Source organism: Bombina bombina, chromosome 11 (assembly GCF_027579735.1).
Source record: "Bombina bombina isolate aBomBom1 chromosome 11, aBomBom1.pri, whole genome shotgun sequence".
Classification (NCBI taxonomy): domain Eukaryota; kingdom Metazoa; phylum Chordata; class Amphibia; order Anura; family Bombinatoridae; genus Bombina; species Bombina bombina.
Window position 1 is genome coordinate 171553302 of NC_069509.1, and position 17034 is coordinate 171570335.

Consider the following 17034-nt stretch of genomic DNA (forward strand, 5'->3'; position numbering starts at 1 on the left):
TTCTCTGTAGCTATAACTTACTATGTACAAGCCTATAGAATGTATAAGGGGATGTGTATTCTCTGTAGCTATAACTTACTATTTACAAGCCTATAGAATGTATAAGGGATGTGTATTCTCTGTAGCTATAACTTACTATTTACAAGCCTATAGAATGTATAAGGGATGTGTATTCTCTGTAGCTATAACTTACTATGTACAAGCCTATAGAATGTATAAGGGATGTGTATTCTCTGTAGCTATAACTTACTATGTACAAGCCTATAGAATGTATAAGGGATGTATATTCTCTGTAGCTATAACTTACTATGTACAAGCCTATAGAATGTATAAGGGATGTGTATTCTCTGTAGCTATAACTTACTATGTACAAGCCTATAGAACGTATAAGGGATGTATATTCTCTGTAGCTATAACTTACTATGTACAAGCCTATAGAATGTATAAGGGATGTATATTCTCTGTAGCTATAACTTACTATGTACAAGCCTATAGAATGTATAAGGTATGTGTATTCTCTGTAGCTATAACTTACTATGTACAAGCCTATAGAATGTATAAGGTATGTATATTCTCTGTATCTATAACTTACTATGTACAAGCCTATAGAATGTATAAGGGATGTATATTCTCTGTAGCTATAACTTACTATGTACAAGCCTATTGAATGTATAAGGGATGTGTATTCTCTGTAGCTATAACTTACTATGTACAAGCCTATAGAATGTATAAGGGATGTGTATTCTCTGTAGCTATAACTTACTATGTACAAGCCTATAGAATGTATAAGGGATGTATATTCTCTGTAGCTATAACTTACTATGTACAAGCCTATAGAATGTATAAGGGATGTATATTCTCTGTAGCTATAACTTACTATGTACAAGCCTATAGAATGTATAAGGGATGTATATTCTCTGTAGCTATAACTTACTATGTACAAGCCTATAGAATGTATAAGGGATGTGTATTTGTTGTACCAATAATTTAGTATTTACAAGACCTATAGAATGTATATGGGGTTTATATTCTCTGCTGTGGCTATAATTTCTTCTGTTAAGTGTGATCAGTCCACGGGTCATCATTACTTCTGGGATATTACTCCTCCCCAACAGGAAGTGCAAGAGGATTCACCCAGCAGAGCTGCATATAGCTCCTCCCCTCTACGTCACTCCCAGTCATTCTCTTGCACCCAACGACTAGATAGGATGTGTGAGAGGACTATGGTGATTATACTTAGTTTTATATCTTCAATCAAAAGTTTGTTATTTTAAAATAGCACCGGAGTGTGTTATTTCCTCTCTGGCAGAGTTTGAAGAAGAATCTACCAGAGTTTTTGCTATGATTTTAGCCGGAGTAGTTAAGATCATATTGCTGTTTCTCGGCCATCTGAGGAGAGGTAAACTTCAGATCAGGGGACAGCGGGCAGATGAATCTGCATAGAGGTATGTAGCAGCTTTTATTTTCTGACAATGGAATTGATGAGAAAATCCTGCCATACCGATATAATGTCATGTATGTATACTTTACACTTCAGTATTCTGGGGAATGGTACTTCACTAGAATTACACTGTAAGAATTACATAAAGCTGTTTAATAACTAGAAATTATGTTTAACGTTTTTGCTGGAATGTAAAATCGTTTTCATTTGCTGAGGTACTGAGTGAATAAATGTTTGGGCACTATTTTTCCACTTGGCAGTTGCTTAATCTTTTTTCTGACAGTTTCTGTTCTCTCTCACTGCTGTGTGTGAGGGGGAGGGGCCGTTTTTTGGCGCTTTTGCTACGCATCAAATATTTCAGTCAGCAGCTCATTGTATTTCCTGCATGATCCGGTTCATCTCTACAGAGCTCAGGGGTCTTCAAAACTTATTTTGAGGGAGGTAATTTCTCTCAGCAGAGCTGTGAGAATTATAGTTGACTGAGATAAAAAACGTTTATTCTGTAATTTGTTTCCTGCTTTCAGAATTTGTTATCTTTGCTAATGGGATTAAACCTTTGCTAAAGTTGTGTTGTTTACACTATAACTGTTTTCAATTTATTAATTTTCAACTGTCATAGATCTTCTGTGCTTCTTAAAGGCACAGTACGTTTTTAATATTATTCTAATTGAATTGTATTCCAAGTTGCAAGTTTATTTGCTAGTGTGTTAAACATGTCTGATTCAGAGGATGATACCTGTGTCATTTGTTGCAATGCCAAAGTGGAGCCCAATAGAAATTTATGTACTAACTGTATTGATGCTACTTTAAATAAAAGTCAATCTGTACAAATTGAACAAATTTCACCAAACAACGAGGGGAGAGTTATGCCGACTAACTCGCCTCACGTGTCAGTACCTGCATCTCCCGATCGGGAGGTGCGTGATATAGTAGCGCCGAGTACATCTGGGCGGCCATTACAAATCACATTACAGGATATGGCTACTGTTATGACTGAAGTTTTGGCTAAATTACCAGAACTAAGAGGTAAGCGTGATCACTCTGGGGTGAGAACAGAGTGCGCTGATAATATTAGGGCCATGTCAGACACTGCGTCACAGGTGGCAGAACATGAGGACGGAGAACTTCATTCTGTGGGTAACGGTTCTGATCCAAACAGACTGGATTCAGATATTTCAAATTTTAAATTTAAACTGGAAAACCTCCGTGTATTACTAGGGGAGGTGTTAGCGGCTCTGAATGATTGTAACACAGTTGCAATACCAGAGAAAATGTGTAGGTTGGATAAATATTTTGCGGTACCGGCGAGTACTGAGGTTTTTCCTATACCTAAGAGACTTACTGAAATTGTTACTAAGGAGTGGGATAGACCCGGTGTGCCGTTCTCACCCCCTCCGATATTTAGAAAAATGTTTCCAATAGACGCCACCACACGGGACTTATGGCAAACGGTCCCTAAGGTGGAGGGAGCAGTTTCTACTTTAGCTAAGCGTACCACTATCCCGGTGGAGGATAGCTGTGCTTTTTCAGATCCAATGGATAAAAAATTAGAGGGTTACCTTAAGAAAATGTTTGTTCAACAAGGTTTTATATTGCAACCCCTTGCATGCATTGCGCCGATCACGGCTGCAGCGGCATTCTGGATTGAGTCTCTGGAAGAGAACATTAGTTCAGCTACTCTGGACGACATTACGGACAGGCTTAGAGTCCTTAAACTAGCTAATTCATTCATTTCGGAGGCCGTAGTACATCTTACTAAACTTACGGCGAAGAATTCAGGATTCGCCATTCAGGCACGCAGGGCGCTGTGGCTAAAATCCTGGTCAGCTGATGTTACTTCTAAGTCTAAATTGCTTAATATACCTTTCAAAGGGCAGACCTTATTCGGGCCCGGGTTGAAAGAGATTATCGCTGACATTACAGGAGGTAAAGGCCATGCCCTGCCTCAGGACAAAGCCAAAGCTAAGGCTCGACAGTCTAATTTTCGTTCCTTTCGTAATTTCAAAGCTGGAGCAGCATCAACTTCCTCTGCACCAAGACAGGAAGGAGCTGTTGCTCGCTACAGACAAGGCTGGAAACCTAACCAGTCCTGGAACAAGGGCAAGCAGACCAGGAAACCTGCTGCTGCCCCTAAAACAGCATGAATTGAGGGCCCCCGATCCGGGATCGGATCTAGTGGGGGGCAGACTTTCTCTCTTCGCCCAGGCTTGGGCAAGAGATGTCCAGGATCCCTGGGCGCTAGAGATAATATCTCAGGGATACCTTCTGGACTTCAAATACTCTCCTCCAAGAGAGAGATTTCATCTGTCAAGGTTGTCAACAATCCAGACAAAGAAAGAGGCGTTTCTACGCTGCGTACAAGAGCTCTTGTTAATGGGAGTAATCCATCCTGTTCCACGATCGGAACAGGGACAGGGGTTTTACTCAAATCTGTTTGTGGTTCCCAAAAAAGAGGGAACTTTCAGACCAATCCTGGACTTAAAGATCCTAAACAAATTCCTAAGAGTTCCATCGTTCAAGATGGAGACTATTCGGACAATTTTACCTATGATCCAAGAGGGTCAGTACATGACCACTGTAGATTTAAAAGATGCCTACCTTCACATACCGATTCACAAAGATCATTACCGGTACCTAAGGTTTGCCTTCCTAGACAGGCATTACCAGTTTGTGGCTCTTCCATTCGGATTGGCTACAGCTCCAAGAATCTTCACAAAGGTTCTGGGTGCTCTTCTGGCGGTACTAAGACCGCGGGGAATCTCGGTAGCTCCATACCTAGACGACATTCTGATTCAAGCTTCAAGCTTTCAAACTGCCAAGTCTCATACAGAGTTAGTGCTGGCATTTCTAAGGTCACATGGATGGAAGGTGAACGAAAAGAAAAGTTCACTCGTTCCACTCACAAGAGTTCCCTTCCTGGGGACTCTTATAGATTCTGTAGAAATGAAGATTTACCTGACAGAGGACAGGCTAACAAGACTTCAAAGTGCTTGCCGCACCCTTCATTCCATTCAACACCCGTCAGTGGCTCAATGCATGGAGGTAATCGGCTTAATGGTAGCGGCAATGGACATAGTACCCTTTGCACGCTTACACCTCAGACCACTGCAACTGTGCATGCTAAGTCAGTGGAATGGGGATTACTCAGACTTATCCCCTTCTCTGAATCTGGATCAAGAGACCAGAAATTCTCTTCTATGGTGGCTTTCTCGGCCACATCTGTCCAGGGGGATGCCATTCAGCAGACCAGACTGGACAATTGTAACAACAGACGCCAGCCTTCTAGGTTGGGGTGCCGTCTGGAATTCTCTGAAGGCTCAGGGACAATGGAGTCAGGAGGAGAGTCTCCTGCCAATAAACATTCTGGAATTGAGAGCAGTTCTCAATGCCCTCCTGGCTTGGCCCCAGTTGACAACTCGGGGGTTCATAAGGTTTCAGTCGGACAACATCACGACTGTAGCTTACATCAACCATCAGGGAGGGACAAGAAGCTCCCTAGCTATGATGGAAGTATCAAAGATAATTCGCTGGGCAGAGTCTCACTCTTGCCACCTGTCAGCAATCCACATCCCGGGAGTGGAGAACTGGGAGGCGGATTTCTTAAGTCGTCAGACTTTTCATCCGGGGGAGTGGGAACTCCATCCGGAGGTCTTTGCCCAAATACTTCGACGTTGGGGCAAACCAGAGATAGATCTCATGGCGTCTCGACAGAACGCCAAGCTTCCTCGTTACGGGTCCAGATCCAGGGATCCAGGAGCAGTCCTGATAGATGCCCTGACAGCACCTTGGGACTTCAGGATGGCTTACGTGTTTCCACCCTTCCCGATGCTTCCTCGATTGATTGCCAGAATCAAACAAGAGAGAGCATCAGTGATTCTAATAGCTCCTGCGTGGCCACGCAGGACTTGGTATGCAGACCTGGTGGACATGTCATCCTGTCCACCTTGGTCTCTACCTCTGAAACAGGACCTTCTGATACAGGGTCCCTTCAAACATCAAAATCTAACTTCTCTGAAGCTGACTGCTTGGAAATTGAACGCTTGATTTTATCAAGACGTGGGTTTTCTGAGTCAGTTATTAATACCTTAATACAGGCTAGGAAGCCTGTTACCAGAAAGATTTACCATAAGATATGGCGTAAATACCTATATTGGTGTGAATCCAAAGGTTACTCTTGGAGTAAGGTTAGGATTCCTAGGATATTGTCTTTTCTACAAGAAGGTTTAGAAAAGGGTTTATCTGCTAGTTCATTAAAGGGACAGATCTCAGCTCTGTCCATTCTGTTACACAAACGTCTGTCAGAAGTTCCTGACGTCCAGGCTTTTTGTCAGGCTTTGGCCAGGATTAAGCCTGTGTTTAAAACTGTTGCTCCACCATGGAGTTTAAACCTTGTTCTTAATGTTTTACAGGGCGTTCCGTTTGAACCCCTTCATTCCATTGATATAAAGTTGTTATCTTGGAAAGTTCTATTTTTAATGGCTATTTCCTCGGCTCGAAGAGTCTCTGAATTATCAGCCTTACATTGTGATTCTCCTTATTTGATTTTTCATTCGGATAAGGTAGTTCTGCGTACTAAACCTGGGTTCTTACCTAAGGTAGTTACTAACAGGAATATCAATCAAGAGATTGTTGTTCCTTCCTTGTGCCCAAATCCTTCTTCGAAGAAGGAACGTCTACTGCACAACCTGGATGTAGTCCGTGCTCTAAAATTTTACTTACAGGCAACTAAGGAATTTCGACAAACGTCTTCTCTGTTTGTCGTTTACTCTGGGCAGAGGAGAGGTCAAAAAGCTTCTGCTACCTCTCTTTCTTTTTGGCTTCGTAGCATAATTCGTTTAGCTTATGAGACTGCTGGACAGCAGCCTCCTGAAAGAATTACAGCTCATTCTACTAGAGCTGTGGCTTCCACTTGGGCCTTCAAGAATGAGGCCTCTGTTGAGCAGATTTGCAAGGCTGCAACTTGGTCTTCGCTTCATACTTTTTCCAAATTTTACAAATTTGACACTTTTGCTTCATCGGAGGCTATTTTTGGGAGAAAGGTTCTTCAGGCAGTGGTTCCTTCTGTATAAAGAGCCTGCCTATCCCTCCCGTCATCCGTGTACTTTTGCTTTGGTATTGGTATCCCAGAAGTAATGATGACCCGTGGACTGATCACACTTAACAGAAGAAAACATAATTTATGCTTACCTGATAAATTCCTTTCTTCTGTAGTGTGATCAGTCCACGGCCCGCCCTGTTTTTAAGGCAGGTAAATATTTTTTAATTTATACTCCAGTCACCACTTCACCCTTGGCTTTTCCTTTCTCGTTGGTCCTTGGTCGAATGACTGGGAGTGACGTAGAGGGGAGGAGCTATATGCAGCTCTGCTGGGTGAATCCTCTTGCACTTCCTGTTGGGGAGGAGTAATATCCCAGAAGTAATGATGACCCGTGGACTGATCACACTACAGAAGAAAGGAATTTATCAGGTAAGCATAAATTATGTTTTTAGTATTTACAAAACCTAAAAAATGTATAGGGTGTGTATATTCTCTGCTTTGGCTATAAGCTTGTATTTACCAAACCTTTATAATGTATATTGTGTGTATATTCTCTGTAGCTATAACTTACTATTTACAAGCCTATATAATGTATATGGGGTTTATATTCTCTGCTGTGGCTATAATTTTAGTATTTACAAAACCTATAGAATGTATAGGGTGTGTATATTCTCTGCTTTGGCTATAAGCTTGTATTTACCAAACCTTTATAATGTATATTGTGTGTATATTCTCTGCTGTGGCTATAATTTAGTAGTTACAAAACCTATATAATCTATAGGCTGTGTATATTATCTGCTGTGGCTATAAGTTTGTATTTATTAAACCTATAGAATGTATAGGGTGTGTATATTCTCTGCTGTGGCTAAAAGTTTGTATTTCCAAAACCTATAGAATGTATAAGGTATGTGTATTATCTGAAGCTATAAGTTACTATTTACAAGGCCTATAGAATGTACAAGGGATGTATATTATTTGTTGTAGCAATAATGTAGTTTTTACTAGACCTATAGAATGTATAAGGTAAGTGCACTCCGTAGCTATAAGTTACTATTTACAGGACCCATAGAATGTATAAGTTAAGTGCACTCCGTAGCTATAAGTTACTGTTTACAGGACCCATAGAATGTATAAGGTAAGTGCACTCTGTAGCTATAAGTTACTGTTTACAGGACCCATAGAATGTATAAGGTAAGTGCACTCTGTAGCTATAAGTTACTGTTTACAGGACCCATAGAATGTATAAGGTAAGTGCACTCTGTAGCTATAAGTTACTGTTTACAGGACCCATAGAATGTATAAGGTAAGTGCACTCCGTAGCTATAAGTTACTGTTTACAGGACCCATAGAATGTATAAGGTAAGTGCACTCTGTAGCTATAAGTTACTGTTTACAGGACCCATAGAATGTATAAGGTAAGTGCACTCTGTAGCTATAAGTTACTGTTTACAGGACCCATGGAATGTATAAGGTAAGTGCACTCTGTAGCTATAAGTTACTGTTTACAGGACCCATGGAATGTATAAGGTAAGTGCACTCTGTAGCTATAAGTTACTGTTTACAGGACCCATGGAATGTATAAGGTAAGTGCACTCTGTAGCTATAAGTTACTGTTTACAGGACCCATGGAATGTATAAAGTACATGTTTTCTGTTTTAGGCATTAGTATTTCTTGAATTGTTTGAATAAAATTATGGTAGTTACCATTAATAAGTCATTTCTGCTTCAGTTAATTTTTATTTATTTTTTGGCTGTGTTTGTTTTTTCTATATTTAAACACTTATGTAATCAGAGGCAATTACTTTTATGTAAGTTGCTAAGAATTTCTGCTGCTAATCTTGAAATAAATGAGAAATGTAAATCAATGACACACAGATACTTTTTGCCTTCTTTAATGTTTGTTTAATTGGCTTATTGTAAAGATTACTCTGTAATTATGTCACAATGTCACAGAATGTGTTGAAATTTTGTAAATAAATGCTAAAAATAAATATAAATAGGTTAAGTAAAAAATATAATTGTGTGTTAATTGTGTGTTAATTGCTCAGTATTAAGTTACACTCTTATATAATTTATTTTGTTCTACTCACGTTTGCTTTAAATACATCAGTAAAGGAAAATCTGTTTTGTTTTTTTCTTTTATTCAGCTCTTTAATGGCACATTTACCCGGGCAATGGAGTCTGGGGGTGTACAACTACTAAAAGATAGGCTTGAGAAATTCTTTCACCGGGTGAGTATTTTGCATTTTTTTTACATGTTTTTTAAAGTTACCATAGCAGAAATTATTGAAGAAAAACTAATGTAGTACGGTGTCTGCTGCACATTATGTATATGCACATTATTATACATATTTCCAAAAGAAGGAAAAAGAAGGCATCTGCTAGGTACACAATTAATACAAATATATATCAAGTGCACATGTTCTGAAATTGTTTTACCCAAGATCACTAGGAAAACTAAAGCGTAACTTTTATTAATAAAAAAAACACACACACACACACATATATACACACACACACACATACACACACACACACAGGCACACATAGTAAGAAAAAAAAAAAAAAATTAACCTTGACAAGGGTTAAAAATCTTTCCCATGAGCCAAACAAATCCTTAGACAACATAGTATTAACTTATTACTACAAGGCCCATTATCAAGGTTTATCATACTAACAAATGTACTGTTCATACATCCAAACGGGAGGTGTTTCCCAGCAGGTGCTGACAGTATGCCTTGGGGAATTCCCAGTAACCTAGGAAAATACAATGGATTTAAAACTATATTTAAAAGATCTAACACACAGTAAAACGCCAAAATCCATCAAGTCAAACAACATTGAATTTGTTACAATTAAATTAATAAAGCCTCCTTGGGCTCATGAAGATTGTCTCACGCCTGACGCGCGTTTTGCCAACAATAGCTTTCTCAAAGTAGATGATATGTATACTGAAGAGATATTTACACATTACCTCTTTTGCTTCCATCAAGCTTTTTTCCCCCATATATGCAGTGGTGGATCTATGGGGGTGTTGAGTATCCTCAATTATTGTGGCACCCCCCAATTCTCAAAGCAGACCATTTTTTACTTTATTTTGGTCTAACAGGACAAGGCGAAAATTAAACGGGGCCAAAGTGGTATTAAAATAAGAAGAGCAGGGCAGAATATTATTCAGCGAGGAGTGCCAATCTCAGGCAAACAGCTTATTAAAGTTCAGTGTATTTAAAGCTGTTGCAAGAACACCCTTTCAAATTATATTGGGCTTTCTCTCCCTCCCACACCCACCAAGAGGTTGAGTTGTTTACATAGCTTTTCTATATGAAGTACTGCAGTATTGAAAATTTCAGTATAGGTGGCAGTTCTAACAGACAAAAACAGCTAAAAAACAAAAACAGCTATTTCCAATTACAAAATAAACATAACCGCGTTATTTTAAACTATTTAATACAGCAGATAAAATTGGGTTTCTAGGAACACATTAAAGGGAAAAAATGCAGAGAGATATCCCTTTCATTTATAGCTTGTGGCAACCTTTGTTAGTGCACCCAATGTTTAATTCCTTGTACCAACCTTTTTATCTAGAGTTTATTCTTTTCAAGAACCCCAAAGCTTAGATTTCTAACTTGCATGAAATATGTAAATTTTGATGCTAAAGTTTGATTAAAGTTCGATTAAAAACAGGGGCACTTTAATTCATCAAAATTTACATTTCACTCATGTTGTGAAAAAAAAACGTACCTTTTAATCTTGACAGCAGCTCCAGCTTCCTCCGGTCGTCGCAAGCCATTTCTGATGTAAGAAATGATGGATCGGTCATCCTCCAATCACGGCTTCCCCCCCCAGTGGAATCAGTGACTGATTCAAAACCGTGATTGGAGGAAGCCTGATTCCTCATTTTAGACCCAGGAAGAGGCTTTGAGACGGGGGGAGGAAGCTGGAGCTGCTGTGAAGACTAAAAGGTACGTTTTTTTTTTGACAACACGAGTGAAATGTAAATTTTGATGAATTAAAGTGCCCCTGTTTTTAATCGAATTTTTAAAAACCGGGCACTTTAGCATCAAAATTTACATTCACTTTAAGCAATTTGCAGCATTTTTCAGCATACAGAATTTGCTTTTTGACCTTTTTAGGGAATGTGGGATAGGCACTTTTTTTTATTTTTTTTTACAGCAAAAACAAGCTAAGCAAATAAAGTATATTGCAATATTTCATTTTTATCAGTTAATTTACTTTATTGTGAATTAGAGTTTTAATTATATGGCACTTACTGTAGATTGCTGTGTACAATGTAGTTACATTTAGGCATGGGCAGCATTTTATTATTCAGCATTTGTTTACTAAACAAAGCCAAATATGGCCGCAGGCTGTATAAATCCGGATATTTCTGTGTTAAACTATTACACAAATAAATCTGGCGCTGTAAATAGGTGAATGCAGCTGCCTGTGGCCATATTTGGCATTTTATTTAGAGATTGAATGATGAATAACAAAATGTTGCCCATGCCTGGTTTATATAGTAAACCTTTGTTAAGTTTTAAGGTGTTAAGGTGTAAAACCCGCTGTGCATCTTGCCCTGTCCTAATCGTTTCTCATCTCTTTTCTCTCCCACAGTATTTACAGACATTACATTTGCAGTCATGTGACCTGCTTGACGTGTTTGGCGGCATTAGCTTTTTTCCTTTGGATAAAATGACGTATTTAAAAATCCAGTCTTTTATCAACCGGGTGGAAGAGAGTCTGAGCATTGTGAAGTACACTGCGTTTCTATACAATGACCAGCTCATCTGGTATGTTCCAGGGGACTGTATAGACAATTGTAGTGGGCCTATCACATCTGTTTGCGACAGCCGCCAAGGACTTCCGGTGCTGTAGCAGCTTGTGTCTTGTCAACAGCAGCAAGACCACACGGTCTCGTCACTATTAGCAAGACCTGCAATTCTACAGCTCTGGAAGCCCGGTGTTCTGTCAAGAACTCCAATACATCGAAAACTCCAATCTGATGTCACTTCCTGTATTTCCATGCATCTGATTGGTTCGAGTCCAGTGTGTGACAGGATTCACAACCAATCGGATAGGCCCTTTAATCGTCTATCTTCACTATCTATTTTGTCTCCGCCTGTGGGGTTCAAGGCGGGCAAAGCCCCCCTTGTAAACCTCATTCCCCAAGGTTTACTTGGGGTGTATGCCAAAGGGTCTGCGGTGGCCCCCCAGACAGAGGCAAAACAGATATTAAAATAAGAGTCACCGGAAGTGATGTCAGATTGGAATTTTTGACAAATTGGAGTTCTCGACAGAACACCGGCAGTCACCAAAGGATAAAAGTGATGATAAAATTAAACATTTGTGGTTTAGATAGAACATGCAAAGAAAAAAAGAAAATCCAGTTTACGTTTGTAACAGATTTGCTTCATTCTCTTGGTATCCTGTGTTTGAAGAGTAAACCTAAGTTGGCTCATACTGTAGGAGCTCAGGAGTGTGCATGTGACTTGAGCACAGTATGTATAAAATTGTTACAAACATAACTTATCTTATCTTCTGTCTTCTTGCCTATATATAAGCCGGGCCCAGTTGTGTACACTGTGATGTCTATTAGCTGTTGTTTCTCCCAGGGAATGATCGGTGCTAATTGGGTTTTGTGGTACGTGGGACTAAGATTATTCTAGTTAATAGGGTCGTATTGGGACACTACATAACGACCCTAGGAGAACTATTTAAATGTCAAACTTAGACACTGATGTTGTCTTAATATTCTAGAGAATTGAAATAATATGCTTTCATTGTTTTTTTTTAATGTTTTGTGTTTATATTTTGTTACAAAAATATAAAGGTCATTTTCTTTACTGTTTTATGTTGGCAAATGCATTGTAGTGACCAGTAAAAACATTGTTGCAAACAGTCTGCGAAACACATTTGCACACCCCTTAGCTCCTATGTCCCTGCCTAGGTTTACTCTTCTAAAAAGGATATCCGGAAAACAAAGCAAGTTCGAAAATGAAAGTAAATTGCACTTTTTTTTATTTTAAAGGGACATGAAACCCAATTTTTTTCTTTTACGATTCAGATAGAACATGCAATTTACTTCTATTATCTAATTTGCTTCATTCACTTGATATCCTTTGTTGAAAAGCATATCTAAATAGACTCAGTAGCTGCTTATTGGTGGCTGCACATAAATGCGTTGTGTGATTGACTCACCCATGTGCACATTTCTTCAACATAGGATATCTAAAGAATGAAGCAAATGAAATAATAGAAGTAAATTGGAATGTTGTTTAAAATTGTATTCTTTGTCTGAATCATGAAAGAAAATTTAGTTTTATGTCCTTTTAAATTTATTTTTATCAAACCATGAAAGTTTAATTTTGACTTTACTGTTTCTTTAAGTAACCTTATGCATCTTTATATACCTCTCCCCCTCTATACATGTATATTTCAGCTCTCACTACATTTTTTGGAATAACTCGGGACGGGTTTGTGGGGAGGGGATGTTGGTGGAGGATGAATGGTCCAGGAATAGGGCTGTATATAGTGTGGGCGTCACTCTACAGATGTGGACTCTGGGGGTGGAGTCTGGGCGTGGTTAGGTAAATTTTGAGTTGGGTTTGGATGGTCCCAGTTCTCCTTGACAGAATCCTTGATGTAAGTAGTAAAGAAATGGATAATTCCAAACCCTTCTATCGTGATCGGTCCCATGTCTGTCTTTGTCTTGCATCTACCTCTTGCTCACATTTTAGAGAACATTTTTAAAGGCATTAAACACAAATGATGAGTAATAGAACTAAATCGAATAGTCTCTCTAAAAATACATGTGTAGAAGCTTAGCTTTATAACAAACTGGTCACACACAGAGGCAGTAGATTAAAAATCAAACTTTATTAATCTCCATATAGTAAATAGAGCAAATGGAAGCAGCCCACTGAACGTCTTACGCATTTCGCTCTGAGTATGGAAGTTTACCTATAGACCCTAATATTTTTCATTTCCATATAGCTTTAAAGTTAATGCATTACTTTAACAACCCTTTAAATCAGGTATATCAAGCTCATTGTATCCGGGGGCCACTGACCAAGTAGTGTTCTCTCATGGGGCCACTTGAACAGAGTGAGTGCTCTGAGACTGGATATACTAGAAACTGGAAGTTACATTTACCCAAGTAGCAGTGCATGGTAGAAGCTGTAGTGCACAATAGACTGTGTATATTTATCTTGTGAGTGCCAAGTGAAGTGATCATTCTGGAACTGAATAAAAAGTGACATTTATCCAAGCAGTGCATTATGGGGGTCTACACCAGACAAAGCATGTTTGTTTTCATATTTATCTTGTGAGTGCCTATATAGAGCATCAACTTGTTACACCTCTTAGAACCCCAAAAAAAATTGATGGGGCCAAATCAATAATTTATCTAATAAACAGGGGAGGGCCGTGTATGGCCCCAGGGCCGGTACTTTGAGATCACTGCTTTAAATAATTACTTTTACTATTTCCTATATTTAACAGTCTAGTCAGAATTATGCTTCTAAAATAATTCAAAGCACAGGACTGAGTTAAAATGGAGGAATCCTTCACACGCAATAAAGGTGCTGTATAGTCATACAATGATAAACCTGTACAGCGATCACCTGTACCAAAAAATTCAGAGGAGCCTTGCAGCAATACCAGTTTTGTTTTTACTTTATCAGCACTACCCGTCTGTACTGGGCAGGTTGTGTGCTCTGACACTGCAAGAGGAGAAATTAGCAGTAATAATTTACAAGCTGGATGTAAACGGATAGAATGGAATAGAGCGATCACTTATCGAGGGGCTCCTGTTAGAGGTATCCTGTTTGCTAAGTAACATGGTGCATGTGTACATTTCATTAAGGCAAATAGTTCAAGGTACTGTCCTCCATCCTGTAGTTTAGTGATCATGAAATTCACAATGCTTGTAAAACTTTAAAGGTCCCTTCTGTAGCCGAGATCACCAGGTGTCCTGTCAGACAGACCAGCTGTCTTGTTAATAGGTAAAAACTGGACAATTAAAATTCCATTAAAAAAATCGCGTAGCTAAATTTATATATAGGGCTTCAATGTGTTACACATATGGCAGCAGCTTTTCCAGGATAGCTGGGAAGTGGAGCAGGATATCTGCTCTATGTGTGTTACTGGCAAACAAGGGGCGTCAAATCACTGCATTGGTTAACCTACTGGCAGCCAAGTGGTAAAATCACTAATATGAGAGTGAGATAAGTAGCTGGCGGGTCATATGTGAAACGTATACATGATGCCGCCTACAGCAAGCTTCTGGATCTAGAGTGGAGTCTTTGTGTGACTTCCTCCAACTGCCCCCTTCCTAGTCATTTGCTGGTAATTAATTTTTCAGTGCATGTGCAGTGATCTGATGTGGGCATGTGGCTGGCAGAGGGGCTGCAGGGCCACTGCGGTTTTCTGATGTGGGCATGTGGCTGGCAGAGGGGCTGCAGGGCCAGTGCGGTTATCTGATGTGGGCATGTGGCTGGCAGAGGGGCTGCAGGGCCAGTGCTGTTATCTGATGTGGGCATGTGGATGGCAGAGGGGCTGCAGCGCCAGTGCGGTTATCTGATGTGGGCATGTAACTGGCAGAGGGGCTGCAGGGGCATTGCAGTGGTCAGATGTGGGCATGTGGCTGGCAGAGGGGCTGCAGGGCCAGTGCGGTTATCTGATGTGGGCATGTGGCTGGCCGAGTTGCTGCAGGGCCAGTGCGGTTTTCTGATGTGGGCATGTGGCTGGCAGAGGGGCTGCAGGGCCAGTCCGGTTATCTGATGTGGGCATGTGGCTGGCAGAGGGGCTGCAGGGCCAGTGCGGTTATCTGATGTGAGAATGTGGTGGGCAGAGGGGCTGCAGTGCCAGTGCTGAAAATGGGACGTCAGAGGGGTTGCAGGGCCAGTGCGGTTATCTGATGTGAGAATGTGGTGGGCAGAGGGGCTGCAGGGCCAGTGCTGAAAATGGGACGTCAGAGGGGCTGCAGGGCCAGTGCTGTGATCTGATGTGGAAATGGGACGCCATAGGGGCTTCAGGGCCAGTGCGGTTATCTGATGTGAGAATGTGGTGGGCAGTGGGGCTGCAGGGCCAGTGCTCTGATGTGGAAATGGGATGTCAGAGGGGCTTCAGGGCCAGTGCGGTTATCTGATGTGAGAATGTGGTGGGCAGAGGGGCTGCAGGGCCAGTGCTCTGATCTGATGTGGAAATGGGACGTCAGAGGGGCTTCAGGGCCAGTGTGGTTATCCGATGTGAGAATGCGGTTGGCAGAGGGGCTGCAGGGCTAGTGCTGTGGTCTGATGGGGGCATGTGGCTGACAATGGGACGTCAGAGGGGCTGCAGGGCACAGCGATCTGATCTTTTCATTATCTTTAATTATCATCATCTCAATCCATTCACCCTTTATTATTAAACCTGCCTATAATAAATGAAGCTGGTACGCTGGGTCACGTTGTAGTTTTACTTTGGCACAGCACTCTTAAAAGGTTGGTGACCCTGAGCTAGATGTTCAGTTTACTGTGACTGATTTCATGGACCTTGAATACAAAGATCAGGACTTTATCAGTTTTTTTGGTTATACGCAACTGGATGTCTATTCTGGAGAAACATTATCTTGTTCCACCAATACCTGTGTTTTATGGAGTAAAATTACCAATTCTTCTCAGCATGGCTCTGTTTCTATAGGACAAAGCCACCATGATCCCTCTAGTCCATTGCATCTGAGGTCTGTATATACCTTGATGGGACTCATAGGAAAGAGATGGGTGCAGGATGTATTCAAATCTAAGCTGCTTTCTGAAAGTTTGGCATAACAATAAAAAATACCAACCTTCGTCCCTATTCTACACAATCCCCTGACAGATCACTGCTTGCTACGGCTAAACTGCAGATTCCAGCACCTAGGATGAGTATCAGCTCTGCAGAATTCATTCATTTCAGGACGTTGGGCAGTTTCTTCTGATTTTTGTTTTCAAGATCAGTTACAGAATTTTGCAGCAGTGGAGGAGAAACTGCTCAGGTACAGCCATCAATAAGCAGGACTTATCTCTGTGCCATGAAGTGAGATGCATTCTATAGTGAGCAGAATGGCCACTTGCCCAGTTAAAGGGACACTAAACCCACATTTTTTTCTTTAATGATTCAGATAGAGCAGCAATTTTAAGCAACTTTCTAATTTACTGCTATTATCCATTTTTCTTTGTTCTCTTGCTATCTTTATTTAAAAAGCAGGAATGTAAATCTTAAAGGGAAATGAAACCCACAATTTTTCTATCATGGTTGAGATAGAGAATACAATTTTAAACAACTTTCTAATTATCTAATCTGTTTTATTATCTTGGTTTCATTTGTTGAAGGACCAGCAATGCACTACTGGTTTCTAACTGAACACATGGGCGAGCCAATCACAATCAATATATTTATGCAGTCACCAATCAACAGCTAGAACCTAGGATCTCTGCTGCTCCTGAGCTTTCCTAGATAAACCTTTCAGCAAAGGATAACAAGGAGAAGGAAGGAAATTAAATAATAGATGTAAATTGGAACATTGTTTAAAATT

At 40.2% G+C, this 17034-nt stretch overlaps 1 protein-coding gene across 2 annotated transcripts in view; it reads left to right on the forward strand.

Annotated features, from left to right (window-relative positions):
• Nucleotides 1–17034, forward strand: part of CCZ1 (CCZ1 homolog, vacuolar protein trafficking and biogenesis associated) — a 74110-nt gene that overhangs the window by 28225 nt on the left and 28851 nt on the right. For both annotated transcript variants that reach the window (XM_053694598.1, XM_053694596.1), the window contains exons 7-8: nt 8627–8710; nt 11094–11269. In XM_053694598.1, the coding sequence (XP_053550573.1) occupies nt 8627–8710; nt 11094–11269 (260 nt within the window). The remainder of the gene's footprint in view (nt 1–8626; nt 8711–11093; nt 11270–17034) is intronic.